The sequence below is a fragment of the Pelobates fuscus genome, chromosome 5, assembly GCF_036172605.1.
Source record: "Pelobates fuscus isolate aPelFus1 chromosome 5, aPelFus1.pri, whole genome shotgun sequence".
In the NCBI taxonomy this organism is placed as follows: Eukaryota; Metazoa; Chordata; class Amphibia; order Anura; family Pelobatidae; genus Pelobates; species Pelobates fuscus.
Genome location: NC_086321.1, coordinates 205,350,198 through 205,370,790, shown reverse-complemented (window position 1 = coordinate 205,370,790; position 20,593 = coordinate 205,350,198). Strand labels below are relative to the sequence as shown.

General features: G+C 44.5%; 1 protein-coding gene across 1 annotated transcript in view; it reads left to right on the top strand.

Annotated features, from left to right (window-relative positions):
• The window catches only part of AOPEP (aminopeptidase O (putative)), a 579,895-nt gene that overhangs the window by 356,515 nt on the left and 202,787 nt on the right, over positions 1-20,593 (top strand). The window contains exon 11 of the mRNA XM_063454969.1: positions 17,236-17,296. Coding sequence (XP_063311039.1) covers positions 17,236-17,296 — 61 coding nt within the window. The remainder of the gene's footprint in view (positions 1-17,235; positions 17,297-20,593) is intronic.

The window sequence follows — 20,593 nt, the reverse complement described above, 5'->3', positions numbered from 1 at the left end:
ATCAAATTGAATTTCTCTTCTGCCTATCATCCCCAGTCCAACGGAGCTGCCAAACGCACCAACCAAAAGGTTGAACAATTTTTGCGTTGTTTTGTTTCTGAACACCAGGACGATTGGGTCGGTCTGATTCCTTGGGCGGAGTTTACGCACAACAATCTCGTTTGCGATTCTACTCGTTCTAGCTTTTCATGAATTATGGCTTTCATCCTTCCGTTCTTCCGGCGGTTTCCCCTTCCCAAGGGATACCGTCGGTTGACGTTCATGTTGCCAATCTGAGAAAGTTGTGGGATCAGACTCGACAAATTCTTCTTCATAATTCCACGGTGTCCAAACGACACGCTGACAAACGCAGACGGGTGGCTCCGGTTTTTGCCCCGGGTGATAGGGTATGGTTGAGTACCAGAAACATCCGCTTGAAGGTTCCTTCCATGAAATTTGCTCCTCGTTACATAGGTCCTTACAAGGTTCTGTCTCGTATAAACCCGGTTGCGTATCGTCTGGCCCTTCCGCCTGCCCTGCGCATCACGAACTCCTTTCATGTTTCCTTGTTGAAACCTTTGGTTTGTAACAGGTTTTCCTAGGCTGTGTCCTCCCCTCGTTCTGTCCAGGTTGAGGGTCAGGAGGAGTATGAAGTCAACTCCATTCTCGATTCTCGGGTTTCTTGGGGGAGGGTGCAATATCTTGTTGACTGGAAAGGTTATGGTCCTGAGGAAAGGTCTTAGGTGGTCCGGGAAGATGTGCATGCCCCTCGTCTCCTCAGGGCATTTCATGCTCGTTTTCCGTCTCGCCAGGGTACCTGAAGACTCTACCTCGGAGGAGGTTAGACTTTCAGACGGCTGTCCTCTCAGGGGGGCTTACTCACCCGATCCTCACAGCTCTCATGGCCGTTTACACGCCGGCCGCAATAGCCCCGCCTCCTTTTATGACGCGGCGCTCAGGAGCCGACGTCATGGCGGCAATCACGTCCCGACCTGTCAATCTAGTCCCGAACAACGAATCAGGGCTCGTCAGGGCCGGAGTCATCAATTAAAGAGCCAAGGTATAAAATAGGAATGTGTGTAATGGTTCATTGCCCTGTCGTGGTTCTAGCTTGTCTGGTCACTCAGTGCTCTTATTACTGTTTGTCTTTTTGGTTCTGACTCGGCTTGTATTTTCGTTCCTGCTTACCTCTCGTGTCCTTTGACCTCGGCTCGGCTCTCGCTTACCTGTTCTCTCGTTCCCTCGACCTCGGCTTGTCTCTGACCATTCTTTGCTTTCTCCTTACGTTAGTCCGGCCATTCTAAGGTCCGGTATACGTACCTAGCTCCTGTTTGTATTCTGCGTGTTGGATCCCTGTCCCGATCCTGACAATAGGGAGTTTAGATACTAGATACCCAGAGGGATCTAGAAATTGGGGCAGACTTTTAAATTTACCTTTCTATATGGAGTGTACTATCTAGACATAACTTACTATCCAGTATTCAAACTGGAGTGTACTATCTAGATATATATAACCTTACTACGTATCTAAACTGGGATTTAGCATGCCCTGATCTTGATGGGAAGTATCAATCTAAGTAATATGCTGGCAACACCCTAGATACTATGTTTATATGAGTTTTTCTTTACTAGAGGATAACTTCAAAGGATTTTTACCATCCATACCTTTAGTTTAAATTCACAGCAAGGGACTTTTTTTCCCCTTTCTCTATCTTAAATTATATACTCATATTATAATTCTATTGCAGGCTAACTTAACCCCTTAAGGACACATGACATGTGTGACATGTCATGATTCCCTTTTATTCCAGAAGTTTGGTCCTTAAGGGGTTAAAAGGTAGTTTTTCTCCCTTACACAATAGTTAACCCTCTCAACTCCTCAGTCCTGTAGATTTCACCTTATACTTCAAATAAGATAAGGAGTCACATGTTGCTGTTCCAAACACTATACAAATATCTACTCCAATCCACTTGAATTTTTAAGCTTCTTCAATTGAGTCTGTAAACCTGGGTGATAAACTTTTTTGCAACATATTGACATTAGTAGTTATCTTTTTAATAGACACCTCATACAGTGTGTCAGTTTATATAAGCTACTTTCTATCAACAGATATACACTTGAGGCTATCATTAGTGATGTCGCGAACATAAAATTTTCGGTTCACGAACCGCGAACACGAATTTCCGCAAATGTTCGCGAACCAGGCGAACCGCCATAGACTTCAATAGGCAGGCAAATTTTAAAACCGACAGAGACTCTTTCTGGCCACAAAAGTGATTGAAGGGGGGGGGGACCTACTCTCCTTCCCCCCTGGCCCCCACCCCTGGGCGGCGGGTGGGGGCCATAAAGATAATGAAGGGGGGGACCTACTGTCCTCCCCCCCAGGCCCCCACGCCTGTGCGGCGGGTGGGGGCCATAATGATAATGGGGGACCTACTGTCCTCCCCTCCCCGGCCCCCACCCCTGGGCGGCAGATGGGGGCCATAAAGATAATGAGGGGGGGACCTACTGTCCTCCCCCTCTCCGGCCCCCACCCCTGGGCGGCGGGTGGGGGCCATAATGATAATGAGGGGGGGGACCTACTGTCCTCCCACCCCCGGCCCCCACCCCTGGGTGGCGGGTGGGGTCCATAAAGATAATGAGGGGGAGACCTACTGTCCTCCCCCTCTCCGGCCCCCACCCCTGGGCAGCGGGTGGGGGCAATAATGATAATGAGGGGGGGGACCTACTGTCCTCCCCCCCCCGGCCCCCACCCCTGGGCGGCGGGTGGGGGCCATAAAGATAATGAGGGGGGGGGACCTACTGTCCTCCCCCTCTCCGGCCCCCACCCCTGGGCGGCGGGTGGGGGCCATAATGATAATGAGGGGGGGACCTACTGTCCTCCCCCTCTCCGGCTCCCACCCCTGGGCAGCGGGTGGGGGCAATAATGATAATGAGGGGGGGGGACCTACTGTTCTCCCCCCCGGCCCCCACCCCTGGGCGGCGGGTGGGGGCCATAAAGATAATGAGGGGGGTACCTACTGTCCTCCCCCTCTCCGGCCCCCACCCCTGTGCGGCAGGTGGGGGCCCTAAAAAAAACAATAAGGGGGGGACCTACTGTCCCCCCCGGTCCCCACCCCTGAGCGGTGGGTGGGGGCCCTAAATACTAATAAGGGGGGGGACCTAATGTCCTCCCTCCTGGCCCCCACCCCTGAGTGGCGGGTGGGGACCCTAAATACAAATGGGGGGGACCCTAGTCACCCCCTCCCCCCCCAAAAAAAATGATCCCCCTACCTACCCCCCTCACCCTAAAAATAATGAGGGGGGGACCTTTAACTAAGAACCTGTAAGAAAAATTCGAAAAAAACAACTTACCATTCGATGTTTTCTTTCTTAAAAGATCTTCTTTTTTCAGCCCCAAAAAAGGGCAAATAAAAAAACATAATAACCGATGCAATAAAAGTAAAATAAAACGAGCGCAACAAAAAATTATCCATCTTCACCCATGGAGGGCTCCGCGCAGACTTAGCTCTGCAGGGCGGGGGAAGGCTTATAAAGCCTTGCCACGCCCTGCAATTAGGCTAAGAACACTCTGATTAGCTGGTTTGGGGTGGGGACCGGGGGGGACAGTAGGTCCCCCCCCTTATTGTTTTTTTTAGGGCCCTCACCCACCGCTCAGGGGTGGGGGCCGGGGGGGAGGACAGTAGGTCTCCCCCCTCATTATTTTTATGGCCCCCACCCAACGCTCAGGGGTGGGGGCCGGGGGGGACAGTAGGTCCCCCCTCATTGTTTTTTTAGGGCCCCCACCCACCGCTCAGGGGTGGGGGCCGGGGGGGGGGACAGTAGGTCCCCCCATTGTGATTTATGGCCCCAACCCACCGCGCAGGGGTGGGGGTCGGGGGGAGGACAGTAGGTCTCCCCCCTCATTATTTTTATGGCCCCCACCCACCGCGCAGGGGTGGTGGCGGGGGGAGAGGACAGTAGGCCCCCCCTCATTATTTCTATGGCCCCCACCCAACGCTCACGGGTGGGGGCGGGGGGAGGACAGTAGGTCCCCCCATTGTGATTTATGGCCCCCAACCACCGCGCAGGGGTGGGGGCCGGGGGGGGAGGACAGTAGGTCCCCCCTTATTGTTTTTTTTAGGGCCCCCACCCACCGCGCAGGGTGGGGGCTGGGGGGGGGAGGACAGTAGGTCCCCCCTTATTGTTTTTTTAGGGCCCCACCCACCGCTCAGGGTGGGGTGTGGGGCCATATTCCCCTATATAACAATGTTTGGTATTTAGTGAATATTCCCCTATATAACAATGTTTTGCATTTAGTGAATATAGGGGAATATTCACTAAATGCTAAACATTGTTATATAGGGGAATATAAAAATGTTTGGCATTTAGTGAATATTCCCCTATATAACAATGTTTGGTATTTAGTGAATATTCTCCTGTATAACAATGTTTGGCATTTAGTGAATATTCCTCTATATTCACTAAATGCCAAACATTGTTATTATTTTAAACCTTTTCTGTTTGAGATATGGTATCCGTGTGATTATACACCCGGATCTCTTTTCCCAATTAAGTCATTCAGGTTATCCATATTTTACTCTAGTTATTAATATAGTTGCTGTTATATCAACTTTATACCTTTTTATCAGCTCCAGGCTCCCCTGATATTCTTTTTCCCCACGTCCCCCTGCTTCTCCTCTGCCTCCTGCTTCTCCTCTGCCCGAGGCTTACCTTGCTTCTCCAGGCCCCCCCAGCTTCTCACAGTGAAGATATACACATATACACATATGCAGATACACAGATACAAACACGGACACACGTGCTGGTGCAAATACACACAGATAAAAACACTGACATACATACAAGTACAGACACACAAAAACACTGACACACATAGATGCACAGACACACATAAAGGTGCACAGACTCATTGATACACATACTGGCACACATGCATATACACAGATACAAACAATGACACACATACAGATACAGACACACATATGCAAATATCCACACACGTGCAGATAAACTAATACACACTGACAGACATGCAGCTAAACAGATACACTAACGAACATACAGATACATACACTGACACATACAGATACCCACACACATACAGATACAAATAATGACACACTCACAGGTACATAGACATACAGATACACACACTGACACACATACAGATAAAAAAATGACACACACTGATACAAACAATTTCACACATACAGATACTCACACTGATACAAACACACAGACACCCAAAACACACATACAAGTTTCCTACTTTTTTGTAGGGTGGCTTCTGTTTGCTGTGGGTGTTGGGAGTTGTGGGCTTGCTTCTCTCTCTCCCGGTCCGCTCCACCCGCGCCCCTTATCTGTGTGTGCTCTCTCTCACTTCCTATCAGTACATTAGAAGGGGCCCGCTTGTGCACCGCAGTGCACGACTGCTCACATGTTCATCGGGTGACTCTAAGTGCATGGGCTACCTGATGGACCATCAGCCTTCACTTCCCAACTCACGCAGTGCGGCTGCACCACTGCCATTACCAATTTTGTTTCTCCATGTACCCCCGGGAACACTGGATTGTATCCCTGGGAGTACGTGTTAGACGGATGGGAACCCATGACTTAGATCACCAAATCTTCAGAACTTCATAATGCTTTTAGTGACTTAAACCTCTTAAGATAAAGTAAACTTATGTGTTGTATAAATTCAATATTACCATAAGAGGTTAAATGCTATATTCTAAACATCGCTTTTGTGTGTGTGTGTGTGTGTGTGTGTGTGTGTAAAGATCCCCCTCTAAGTTCAAACACATATATTTATACTTTGGACAATACACGCTACCCACTTTACCATGGCCCATGATCATACATTTTGGCAAAGACCCTTTTCAACATATCATTGCCAGGTTTTGTGTATTCTGTTGCCAGCTTTAGGAATTTGTGGTTTACATGTTACTGTGCAAGGTCTTTGTGGAAACTCTATTTCCATAGTGTTCAGACATTGAATGAATGATCATTTCCTGGAGTATCAAGCTCCTGATTCAGGGAAAACATTTTGAGCAATGACATTTTAAATCCTATAAGACAAATGGGTGTATTTTTTAATGTATGTGTGTTTTTTCTAATAAATACATACACATGTATATTGTAGTGAAAAAAATGATTTATTATAAGAAATATTAAGGAAAAACAACTTTTTATATGAATAGAAATATAATACAAGCACAAAGTTATGTTTTAATAAATCACACAAAATTCATTATATCCAGCAATCATATTGTACAATGTTAAAAAGTGAATCGCAGTAACCATTTACAACAGAAAGAAATAGAAATATAATGAAAATATTAAGCATACAGTATAGCAAAGACTTAAAACTTAGAGATATTAAAACTGCACCAACTAAGATTTTCTGTTTGTCAACCCAAATTTCTCTTTTAATGTTTTGAGTATTGCATGAGCTTTTACCAATGAATCCTTGCTTATTTTTGCTACCCCTTTGGACACTCTTAAAAAACAATAAAACAAACTTCTAACCAAAATCACTCTGATAAAATGGAAATCTTTTTCAGCTAACTGGTTATAAAGAACACAGTTTTTTCACATTATGTTATAAAGTCAAAGCTAAGCATTTTGAACCTTTATACAAGTTATCTTCTATGATTCACATCACAACACCTACCTTTAATAGATCATGCAAACCCTGGCTTTCTTATACTTCTGAAGGTGTAGACTGATAGAACCAAGTAAAAGATCCACCCTTCCCACATTTATCTTTCCTCGCCTCTCCTCTCCAGAACTTCCAGAGTGGTGTTTGGCAGACCCCATGTAAATAGTCAGACCATTTAACAATGGTTGGAAAACATACAATTCTGGGGGTACCAGGGCACTCCTGGTACCATAACCACTCAAATGAGCTGTAGTGGTTATGGTGGTTGAAGTGTTCCTTTAAATAAAGCAGTAGATTGTTAACAGTCTAGAAATCATAAGTTAAATACATAATGGGGAAAGTAACCGTGATGGCAGATAAGCAACATTATCTAGTGTTACCGAATGTTCTCAAACATATAGTTACCAGGAAAGTGTTTGGGGCAAAGTACAGTAATGTTGGCATGGCTTATATCTCTTACCCGTTCTATATCATCATAGTACAAAGGGCTTATTAGGGGTGCAGTTCTTCGGATATAATAGCCATATAGCTTTGATCTTTGAGGCATATTTTACAGCTTGTTTTATTATTCAGAATCCCAAACAAAAGCTAAAATACGCCCTGAGAAATAATTCTCCAGGTGGTTGAAGAGAAATATAATCAAACTGCTTTGCTTTGATATGTTGTTCTTCCTTACTCATCCAAGTGAATTTTTAGCAAACCACATGACGAACCTGACATAAAGGATCTGTTTAAGTCCCTCCCTTGTACCTTTCATGGAAACAATACTGAAAGATTTAGGAACTCTTCCCAGCTTCACATTACATGACTTGGGCACATTCTAAAAAATGAACATTATTCTCTGATTTCTCAATGTTTTACAAATCCTACCAACACAAATATATATACCTTCCAAAATGTCAAATCGGCAAACAGGGGCACATTTAATTTAGGGGTGTGCCCAGTGCTGTTCTGAGAAAGTTCTGGTGATTTACTATTAATAATAACGAAGTATTTAACCAGGAAAGGTACATTCAGATTATTCTGCATATTGCTGTTAACATTGTGTTATTTAGTCCATGTAATGTACGTGCTATACTGGTTATTTTATGTGATTTTATTTGTTCTTCAAACTTCTTTTGTATTACTTATGGTACTGTACATTATGGAGAATTAATAAATTTGAAATACACCAAAACCACTCCATTAGGTTGAAGTTGTTTTGGTGCTTTGTGTATTTCTTTAATTACATTCAACTGCATGGCCTTCACATGATATAAACAATTTATGTTCTGTATGATGTTCATGGTAAACAGCTCATTACTGCAGACATTGTTGCCTTTTAGTTCCATGTACCAACTCCTGGAACATTTATCACTATTCAGCTATACACTGATCAGCCACAACATTAAAATCACTGATAGGTGAATTGAATAGTATTGATTACATTGTTACAATGCCACCTTTCAAGGGTTTGGGTACATGGTGGAAGTGAAAAATCCATTCTTGAATGTCATGTGCTGGAAGCAGGAAAAACGGGCGATCGAAACAGGTGAGTGGCTTTGACAATGGCAAAATAATGATGGATTGATGACTGGGTCAGAGCATCTCCAAAATGGCAAGTCTTGTGGGGTGCTCCCCACTAATTGATGCACATGGGGGGTGAAGGCAAGCCTGTCTAGTCCGATCACACCAAAGAGCTACTGTAGCTCAAATCCTGAAAAACTTATTGCTGGCCATGAACGATAGGTATCAGAACACACAGTGCATCCTTTGTCTATTGTCAAAAGCACCTCTAATGGGAACATTATTATTATAACTGGTATTTATATAGCGCAAGCATATTCCGTAGCGCTTTACAATATTATCAAAGAAGGAGATTTAACAATAAATGAGACAATTACAAAAATTTACGTGAACAATTGATTGAAGATGGCCCTGCTCAAACGAACTTACAGTCTATAGAAGGTGGGGCGTAAAACCCAACAGGACAGGAGGTAGTAATCAAACAAGGTTGGAGTGAAGCAGAGCTGTAGGAGAGAGCAAGGGACATGTATGTGAGGTAGAGGTTACTCTGGGAGGCCATAAGCTTTCCTAATGAGATGGGTTTTGAGGCACTTTTTAAATGATTGAAGAATCGAGGAGAGCTTGATGGTCGTAGGCAGGCTTTTCCAAAGGAAAGGAGCCACCCGCTAGTATCCTGCAAGCGTGAGTTGGCTGTACAGGTGCAAACAGCAGACGGGAAAAGGTCATGGGCAGAGCGGAGAGAACGAGAAGGGGCATACCTGCGGATCAGTGAAGAAATATAGAAGGGGCTAGAATTCGTCAGTGCGTTATAGGTGTGGATTAGTACCTTGAATTGACTCCTGTAGGATACAGTAAGCCAATGAAGACTTTGCGGCTCCCGGTCAGTCCCCAACAGTACTTAGCCGCAATTCTATGGAACTATTTTCGGCATGAAGACTTCGCGGTTCCCGGTCAGTCGACAGCGGCACTTAGCCGCGATTCTCTGGAACTGTTTTGGGCATGGGACCATGCGTGCGGTCGGTCAAATTATGACTTCCAAATAATTCCTGAACCCCTGAACGGATCTGGGTGATTTTTGGATTTGTTGGTCACCCAGATCAGGGCTATCAGGGGATTTTATGGGGATTTTGTGTGTTTTAAGGTATTTTGGGGGTTTTGTAAAAATGTGTGTTTTTTTGTGCCTGGAGATAATTGAGTTTAATACAGTGCTTGACTCAATTATCTCCCAGGCATAGGGGAGGGATTGATCTATTTTGTATGGGAGTGTCCTGGACCTGAGAGCCAATGTAATTGTGTATATGTTTTTACTGTAGCCTTGTCAGGGGTCCGCGGGCGGCTAGTAGGGGAGGCTGCTCGCAGCACTCACCCTCAGTCCATCGCCGCCCGCGGTCTCCCCTCCTCCTACCTGTCGGCGAGCGGCGTCTCCTCTCCGCCGCTCACATCCGTCACGCCTCCCAGCGGCAGCATGTATAACGCTGCACGCTGGAAGGTCGTTGATTTATGCAAACGCCGGGGTCACGTGAGTGACCCGGCGTTAAAGCAACAGTACCACAATCACAGTGGGAGGCTTAGATATCTCCCACATGTGATTGTTAATTCTGATTGGAAGTTATCCAATCAGAATTTAACCTAGGGTATTTATACTCACCTTTCCTGTTCCTCCCTGCCCTGTTGTGGTCTTTGCTGTATAGTATTGATTCTGAACTTGTGATTTCTGGTTACGTACTCTCTGGCTTGTTAATCTGACTCTGTGACTTTCTCCTACCCTTTGACCTCGGCTTGTTTATCGTTATCCTGTTTTCTGGTTCCCCTGACTCGGCTTGTCTCCTGACTATTCTGTGGGTGCTTAGCCCGGCCACTCTAAGGTCCGGTACGGCACCTTTTCTGTGTGTGTGTGTGTCTGTTAGCGTGTTGGGTTCCCGGAATCGTGACATTACAACAGGGCCATTATGGAACCTGCTGACATTCCACAGCTCCTAGTTAATCAGGAGGCTAGAATGGATGGTTTAGACCATCGTATGGATCAGTTTGCCCAGGCTTTACAAACCATACTGGCTCGTACTGCCCACTTGCAACCTGCCGTTCAAGAAGTTGTTGCTGCTGGGCCAGAACCCAGCCCTGATCCGGTAACCGCTCCTGCTCACGTGGTTCACATGACGCCACCTCAGCGCTATAGCGGTGATCCAGCATCGTGCCGTGGTTTCCTCAACCAAATTGATATTCATTTGGTGATGAATCCGCGCTCATACCCCACTGACAGAGCCAAAATTGCTTTTCTGATCAACCATTTTTCAGGAAAAGCTCTAGCATGGGCCAACCCCATGTGGGAGAACACGTCCCCAATGTCCTTTGCAGACTTTCTAACAGCTTTCAAACGTACGTTTGATCAGCCCGGCCGGGTTGCTTCTGCTGGCAAAGCTCTGCTCAGGATCCGACAGGGCAGTAGATCAGTAGCGGATTATACCATTGAATTCCGCACTCTGGCAGCTGAAGTGGTTTGGAATAACGACTCCCTCGTAACAGCTTTTCAGGAGGGTTTGGCCGCTTACATATTAGACGAAATAGCATCCAGGGAATTGCCTATTCTTCTGGATGATCTAATAGATTATATCATTCTAATTGACAACCGTATGAGAGAGAGGCGTAGTCAAAGAAGAATGAATACACAGGAGTTACCTGCTTTACCCAGTACTGCACTACTAGCGTTACCTCCCCCTACTCAACCACCTCCCGAACCCATGCAATTAGGTGCTGTAGGCTTATCTGAAGCTGAAAGGACATACCGCAGAAGGGAGGGTTTGTGCCTTTATTGTGGTAAGAGGGGGCATCTCCGAAGTAACTGTCCTAGTTTGCAGGGAAACTACAGCACCTAAGGCCTAGAGAGGGGTCGGCCTCGGGTGTTATGGTTTTTTCCCCTCATGTGTCCATCTCCAGACCATTCATTACGGTTACTCTTTTGGTCAATCAAACCACGATTACAACTAAAGCCTTGATCGATTCAGGTGCTGCAGATAACTTTATCGATGAGAACTTTGCTAAAACCGCAGCCTTGAATCTGATCCAAAAGGCCACACCCTTGGCCGTTGAGGCCATAGATGGTAGACCACTTGAGAAACCCCTGGTGACCCATGAGACCCAAGAAATGGTAATGGCCGTGGGTGCCTTACACAAAGAAAGGATAACCTTCCAAATAATTGACTCCCCTACAGCTTCCATCATACTGGGCTTCCCCTGGTTAGTTAAGCATAACCCGGTACTTGATTGGGGTTGTTTGGATATACTCTCCTGGGGGGAATCCTGTCAACGAGACTGTATGGTCCGTTTACGTCCCGTTTGTTTACTCAATGTCCCTACAGCTAAACCCCTTTCTGTTTCTGTCCCCCCTGTCTATGCAGACCTCGCATTGGTCTTTGAAAAAAGGGAAGCTGATAGACTACCCCCACATCGGGATTATGATTGTGCCATAAACTTGTTACCTGGAAAGATGCCTCCTAGGGGCAAGGTCTACCCGCTTTCTGAGAAAGAAAACCAGGTCATGGAGGAGTACATACAGGAATCCTTACGTAAAGGTTTTATCAGAAGGTCCTCCTCTCCGGCTGGTGCTGGTTTCTTTTTTGTTGCCAAGAAAGAGGGCGATTTAAGGCCATGTATAGACTATAGAGGCCTGAATAATATAACAGTTAAAAATGCTTATCCTATCCCTCTCATTACTGAGTTGTTTGACCGTGTCAAAGGTTCTAGATTTTTTACCAAACTAGACCTCAGGGGTGCTTATAACTTGGTTCGTATAAAAGAAAACGATGAATGGAAGACAGCGTTCAATACACGCGGTGGGCATTACGAGTATCTAGTCATGCCTTTCGGACTGTGTAATGCTCCTGCTGTCTTTCAGGACCTCATCAATGATGTCCTTAGAGATTTACTACATGTCTGTGCCGTGGTCTATCTCGATGATATACTTGTGTTTTCTCCTGATCTGGAGTCTCATCATGCCCATGTGAGGAAGGTACTTAAGAGATTGCTACAAAATGGTCTTTATTGTAAATTGGAGAAATGTTTATTCGACCAAAAATCAGTACAATTCCTAGGGTACATCATTTCTGAACAGGGGTTCAGCATGGATCCTTCAAAATTAGAAGCCATGTTGTCTTGGCCTCTTCCTCAAGGCCTTAAAGCAATACAGCGGTTTATAGGCTTTGCCAATTATTACCGCAGATTTATTAAAAACTTTTCATCAGTCATTGCTCCTATCACTAAACTGACTAAAAAGGGTTTGCACCCCAGGGTTTGGACTCCTGAAGCCATTAAAGCCTTTGAGACTCTCAAAAAGGCATTTGCCACTGCCCCTGTGTTACACCATCCCGATCCTTCCCTGCCCTTTGTAATGGAAGTAGACGCTTCAGAATCAGGTGTGGGAGCTGTATTGTCACAAAGACTATCCTATAACGAACCCCTCCATCCATGTTGCTACTTTTCTAAAAAACTATCTGATTCGGAGAAAAATTACGACGTCGGGAACAGGGAACTATTAGCTATTGTGATGGCTTTTAAAGAGTGGAGATACTTATTAGAAGGAGCCAGACACGAAATCCTGGTTATCACGGATCATAAGAATCTCTCCTATATAGCTGATGCTAAAAGATTGTCCTCTCGTCAAGCCAGATGGTCCTTATTTCTTTCACGCTTTCAGTTCATTATCACATATAGGCCTGGGTACCGTAATGTCAAGGCTGATGCTATCTCCCGACAATACGAACCTTTGGAGTCTATTGCCCCCGCTCCTGAACCCATTGTACCCACGTCTAAGATAATAGCCGCTACCCGTTTGGTTATTTCGTCCCTTTTCCTGGATGGTATCAAGGCATACCAAACCCAAGCACCCTCTGAGACACCTGTTGATAGATTATACGTGAAAGAAAGAGATAGAAAGAAATTGTTGGTTTTATTTCACACCGCCAAAACGGCTGGTCACCCAGGGGTTACCAAAACATACAAAGGTCTCCTTCAACAATTCTGGTGGCCTTCACTTAAGAAAGACGTAGTGGATTATGTGCAGGCTTGTCGTGTTTGTGCACAGTGTAAGTCCCCTACTGTTAAACCCCAGGGTCTCCTGATGCCTTTGTCCGTACCCAAGAAACCATGGACCCACCTATCCATGGACTTTATTGTTGATCTTCCTTCATCCGATGGAATGACAGTAATTTTGACTGTGACTGATAGGTTCTCTAAGATGGCACACTTTATTCCACTCAAAAAACTACCTTCTGCGGTTCAGTTGGCTCGGGTGTTTGCCAATGAGGTTTTCCGCTTGCATGGTATACCACAGGATATCGTATCCGACAGGGGTCCTCAGTTTGTCTCTCGGTTTTGGAGGGGCTTTTGTGCTGAGATGGGGATTTCCTTGTCATTTACCTCCTCCTATCATCCACAATCCAATGGAGCTGCCGAACGGGCGAATCAATCTGTGGAGCTGTATTTACGCTGCTTCACGAATGCACACCAGGACAACTGGTCTCACCTCCTTCCCTGGGCTGAGTTCGCCAGAAACACTGTGACTCATTCGTCCACTGGCTTAAGTCCTTTTTTGGTTGCTTATGGGTTCCAACCCTCTGTCCTTCCCGGCGTATTCTCCGACAAGGGAATACCCGCTTTGGAAGAGCACCTAACCTCCTTACGGAAGATGTGGGATCAGGTCCATGCTACTCTTTCTCGAGTGGCTGTTGCTCAGAAGAGATTTGCTGATCGCCGTAGAGGTGCTGCTCCTTCTTATGTTCCGGGTGATAGGGTTTGGTTGTCCTCTAAGAATCTCCGCCTCAGGGTCCCCTCAATGAAATTCGCACCCAGGTTCCTTGGCCCCTTCAAGGTATTGCGTAGGGTCAATCCTGTGTCCTACTCCCTGGCCTTGCCTCCTTCCATGCGTATTCCTAACACCTTTCACACCTCCCTTTTGAAGCCCCTGCTCTGTAATCGATTCTCTGGTCCTCTCAGGTGTCCAGTTTCCCTCCGCGCAGCCTCTAGTGACGTGTACGACGTGGCTGCCCTGCTTGATTCTCGTTTTTCTCGGGGTCGCTTGCAGTATCTGATTGACTGGAAGGGATACGGTCCTGAGGAGCGGTCCTGGGTTTCTGCCTCTGACGTGAACGCGCCCTCTTTGGTCCGCTCCTTTCATGCGCGGTTTCCTTTGAAGCCTTCGGCTTCCCGCCCGTTGGGCGGTCCTCGAGGGGGGGGTTATGTCCTTCTCCTACCTGTCGGCGAGCGGCGTCTCCTCTCCGCCGCTCGCCGCTCGCATCCATCACGCCTCCCAGCGGCAGCATGTATAACGCTGCACGCTGGAAGGTCGTTGATTTATGCAAACGCCGGGGTCACGTGAGTGACCCGGCGTTAAAGCAACAGTACCACAATCACAGTGGGAGGCTTAGATATCTCCCACGTGTGATTGTTAATTCTGATTGGAAGTTATCCAATCAGAATTTAACCTAGGGTATTTATACTCACCTTTCCTGTTCCTCCCTGCCCTGTTGTGGTCTTTGCTGTATAGTATTGATTCTGAACTTGTGATTTCTGGTTACGTACTCTCTGGCTTGTTAATCTGACTCTGTGACTTTCTCCTACCCTTTGACCTCGGCTTGTTTATCGTTATCCTGTTTTCTGGTTCCCCTGACTCGGCTTGTCTCCTGACTATTCTGTGGGTGCTTAGCCCGGCCACTCTAAGGTCCGGTACGGCACCTTTTCTGTGTGTGTGTGTGTCTGTTAGCGTGTTGGGTTCCCGGAATCGTGACAAGCCTACTCTCAGGTCCAGGGAGGGGTGCCCCTTGCATGGGGACCTGCATATAAGGCCAGTTGTGGCTGCCATTAAAGATATTTGTTTTACCCTTCATGAAGTCTAGGCTCATGCTTGGAGAATTGGAGAGCTATAATCACTCTGGGGATTGCTATAATCACTATACTCCCTTGGATCACAACTATTGCTCTTGTAAGAACAGCCTGCTTCGCTCTCTGGATTAGGAGAGGTCTACCCACTGGAAGCTGGATCCTGGTCTTGGGTCCAGGGTGAGTGAGAAGGAGAACATGGTCAACAGTGTCAAAGGCAGCAGAGAGATAAAGAAAAATGTGTACAGAGTAGTGCCCCTTGGATTTAGTTGTGATTAGATTGTTAGAGACTTTAACAGGAGCAGTCTCAGTAGAGTGGAGGGGGTGGAAGCCAGACTGAAGAGGTTCAAGGAGAGAGTTGGAATTGAGGAAGCAAGTTAGACAGGTAAAGACAAGTCTTTCCAGAAGCTTTGAGGAAAATGGGAGCAGGGATACAGGGATATGGGACGATAGTTAGAAGTGGAGGTCGGGTCAAGAGATGATTTTTTTTAAGATGGGTACTACAGTAGCATGTTTAAGGGAAGCAGGGAAAACACCAAAAGAGAGAGCAGTTGAAGATGTGTGTTAAGGAAGGCACAAGACAAGAGAAGAAAGATCTGATAAGGTGAGACGGGACAGGATCAAGTGGGCAAGTGGTGGGTCGAAAGGAAAGGAGAAGCACAGCCACCTCTTGTTCAGTAGCCTGGGAGAAAGTCTGAAGGGTAGGAAAAGCATGACCTAGATGTGGTTGAGAAAGAGAGGGGCAAGGTGGTGAGAATTCTTTCCTTAGCTGTTCAATCTTGTCAGTAAAGTAGCATGCAAAGCTATTGACTATAAGGTTAGTTTGGGGGGTGGCCACAGCAGGGCAAAGACGGGAGTTAAAGGTATTAAAAAGAGCATTAGAACTGGACCATGGAGCAATAGAAAAAAATTGCCTGGTCTGATGAATCACATTTTATTTTAGATGTGTGTGCTTTGTTTACCTGGGGAAGAGATGGCAGCATAATGCACTATGGGGAGAAGGCAGGCCGGTGGAGGCAATGTTATGCTTTGCACAATGTTCTGCTGGGAAACCTTAAGTTCTGTCATTCCTGTGGATGTTACTTTGACATGTACCACCTACTGACAAATATTTGCAGACCATGTACATCCCTTCATGGCAATGGTGTTCCTATATGGCAGTTGCCTTTGTCAGCAGTATAAGGCACCCTGTTACACAGCAAGAATAGTTCAGGAATGGTTTCAGGAACATGACAGAGTTCAAGGTGTCGCCTTAGCCTTTAAATTCCTCACATCTCAATCTGATTGAGCATCTGTGGGATGTGCTGAAACAACTTTTTGATCCTCGGAGGCCCCAACTTGCAGAACTTAAGGGATCTGCTGCTAATGTCTTGGTGCCATATACCATGGGACAAATTCAGAGGTCTTTTGGAGTCCATGCATTGATGCATCAGAGCTGTTTTGGCAGCATGAGGGGGATCTACACAGTATTACGCATGTGGTTTTAATGTTGGGGCTGATCAGTGTTTGAACCAAATTTTAAAACAAAATGCTCACCAGTTGCAGGCAATTCTTTATTTTGTTTTACAAGGGATTTCAAGCCAATGCATAATGTTGATATAGGACTACCAATTTCCATAACATTCCATAATCACCATTAATTTGGGCTTACTGGCTCTGAATAAATGACATGCAAAAGTATATAAAAAATAAAAAGTTGACTTATAGGGCAGGATGTCCCATCAGACAGAGGAGGCACCTGCATATAGTCATCTGTCCTCTAAGGTATGCCTGTTCTCAGTACATACAATGTGCCTTTTTGGCACTGAAGTGGGCAGATGGGAGAGAGAAGTACCAAGAGCCTTTACCATTGTCAGCAGTAGTCCAGATAACTGCCTATGGGTTGCAAGAACAGTTATGGAGGATGTAAACTACTTCTATCCCAGGACATAATAGTTATTATGTGGGGTAACAACTTGTTGACCCAAGAAGAAATCTGGCTGTCATTTTATCATGAAGGATTGTTTTCCCCATTTTGTCGCAAAATTGGAAATGGCCTCAAATTAACTTATTTTCCTTCTATTGGATCAAAGACAGTAACATGTGTGAAAAGCTGAACTTGATGTTCTTTGGTTTTTTTTAGCCTATATTTCAATGTAACTATGTAAGATAAATCATTAAACAGGAATGCTATGTTCTGGCTATATGATACAAGTAATGTATTTTATTAATGCAGACAGGATCTTTCTGTTGAATCCATCTACCAAATATGGCTTGACACTCCTGGGATACCAAAGGTGAGTGCCAAATGTATTGGTGATAATTGTTGTATATACAGCAAAGTGTGTGTATATATATATATAATACCTATGTATAATAAATGATTCAAACAACAAAATATAGTTAAATGGGTGCCCAAATAAATTATACAGTAAAAAATGTGATATTCCATGCAAATCAATATGCCAAAGTGCACAAGTAACAACAATATTCTCAATATGAACTAGGTAACATTAATTAATTAATTAGTTAAAAATATCAATTTATACTAAAAGAGATTTTCATAAAAGCACAAACAGATGATATATACTTGCACAATATCCTTATGGAAAATCAAAAGTATCTAAGGATAAAATACATCAAAACCATCCTAGTGCAACATTGTAAAATGAAGCAAAAATAAATTAAAATCCAAATAAACTCACAAGTGCAGAGTGGTTAGAGTACCACTCCAAACTGTAATGCCCAGGGATTTGAAAAACATATAATCAGCAAAGACAAACTTTTGAGTGCAAGACTTCACTTCATAGTCCCAGTTTTTTTTTTTTGTTTTTTTTTTTTGTTTTTTTTATAATTCTTTATTTTTGCACAAGATAGGAACAGCAAGATTATAGCGATTTTTGGCTTGCGCAGAAGCCCTCTTTGGAAAGAAACTTACAATGATGTAGTGAACATAAGCACATATAAATAAGCCTCTCTTTGGTTTCCTTATTCCTTGCCATCTATCTAGGATTTTATGATTATTCCAGGCTACGCAGCTGAATGAGGAGCTCTAACTCTGCATACGCAAGGTTCACCTTTAGGCATCCTCATTTCTCCATTTGTTGAAACATGCCCGGGAGACAAGAAAAAAAACAAAAATAAAAAAGGACAAAAAGCAACTAGTAAATAGCAAAAAATAGAGATAATAAATGAGACCTAGAAAAGAAGTATACCCCTTTATACTAAGGGGCATAAGTCCATACAGGCCAGATCGTGGCCTGAAATAGGACTAAACTAGAAGAAAAGAGAAAAGACTAGAAAAATAAGAAGAGGGGAGAATGAGAAAAAGAGAAATAGCAGGTGGAGGTAGGAAAAAAGGGGGGGGGGGAGCCCGGGGATAGTCCCAGTGTTTAACTGGTTCCTTTCTCTCCTTAGTTTTGGTGTCTCACTTAGTCTCTGCTCGAGCAAGCACTTCTTAAAGCACTTTCTAGTTTTCGGCTTGCGGCATGTTTTGACCCACCTCCTGTGGCTTTCTCAATCATGGTGAGTCCTCCCACGTATTTCAAATTTATATAGCAACCAGTCTATTTATTACACAACTGTCTCTTATTCCCTACTTAAAGGACCACTATAGGCACCCAGACCACTTCAGCTCAATTAAGTGGTCTGGGTGCCAGATCCATCTACGGTTAACCCTGTAGCTGTAAACTGCTGGGTTAATCCAGCCTCTAGTGGCTCTCTCATTGACAGCTGCTAGAGGCGCTTCCACGCTTCTCACTGTGAAAATCACAGTGAGAAGATGCTGACGTCCATAGGAGAGCATTGAGTAATGCTTTCCTATGGACTGATTGAATGCGCGCGTGGCTCTTGCCGCACATGCACATTCGGTGCTGACAAAGCCACACTAAATACCCAGCGCCGAGGGAGCCCGGCGCTTGAGAAAGGTAAGTGCTTAGCCCCTTCAGCCCTGCGGGAGGGGGGGGACCTAAAGACCCTATAGTGCCAGGAAAACAAGTTTGTTTTCCTGGCACTATAGTTGTCTTTAAGGGGCAGAAAAGTTAATCTCAAATTATAAAAAAAGGCAAATACCATATTATAAAAATACTTAAGCATAGCAACAAACATTTACAGTGATATCTACATTCCATTATGTGAACATAACAATTAGAAAAAAGGAAAGAACAATTGATTCATTTATATTCCCGAAATATATTCCATCAGTCCAGGAGGCTATAAAAGCTATAAAAAAACAAAAACATGAAACAAAGTCTAATAATAAACGGTGGTGCAAGTTGTTTGTGGTGTGCCGAAACTGATGTACTGTTTGGCCTCTAAATAAAAGAGGGCCCACCAAGGTAAAATTGAATAAATAAATAAAATAAGGGGGAGAGGTGGGTGAGATAGGGATGGGACAGCCCAGGTAAGAGGGGGGATAGGGTTTAAATAGGGTCAAACTCCTCCCACAAATGCAAGCCAAGGCCTTAAAACATCTATGTATACCTCGTGCTTGATTTAGCAAAAAGATTATATACACTCGGCATTACGCATACTTGGACACCTGACCATGACCCAATGCACTCACTAAGCACAAAAGCAAGATATCACAAAGCCACACTAAATATGGCCTCTGCGTAGGCGCATGTGCACTTACTGTTATTAAACCGACTGAACCTCTGCGTAGGCACCCATGCACCAGACTTTCAAACTTGATGTATGTCTGCTATTATACTATAAACCAAATAAAGACCATTTAACACAAAGCTAAAACGCAAACTATATATTGCCTACATGGGCGCAACGAGTCATTTAGATTTGAGGCACTAATATATTACACCCTTTCACGGCACTCTATACATGTACGTTCCTCAGAGCCTCTTAGCCCGCAAGGGACATAGAACACTCTCAGTAACCAACACAACATAATTACATAACCTCCCATAATATCGCAGACATAGCAATGTTAGACTCTCGTACTGACGCTTCATTGCATTTTATGTACTCTTGCAAACTATATGCATACCCGTTTTATATAATTGCCTTTATTTTGATTGCTTAACGATACGCTTATTCTAAAGTTATAACTGCCAAATTTTAATTATCTGTTTTTCCATACTGTATGCACGGTTTATGCTTCATCCCCTGCGTGGGAAAACTGTTTGTTGTGACGACCTCAATAAAACAGATTTAACACACATTGTGTATATGTATATATACATACGATTATTGGAAATCAAAGAGTAGCAGTTCCAGTTTTTAAAATAAACCACCAAATATACAAATAATAGTGCAATATGCCAAATCTATAGTGGAATATTTTTAAGATGTAAAGGTGTTCAACTCACACTTTACTGAGCTACTAAGAGCTCTGCTGTATAGTGCCGAGATAGGATATGTGAAGATCCACTCAGATGTGTATCCAGTAATACTGAAACACAGGATAAAAAAATGATGTAGTAAGTACATATAAATATGACCTCAAATTAAAAGGTATCCTACTTTAAATTATAAGAGCAGTAACTTGCTCTAGTGTATATAGCTTTGGTGGTACAATCCCCACCTGGGATTTGCAGAAACTAGGAATGTAGATCAGCAACAAAAACGATAACATAATT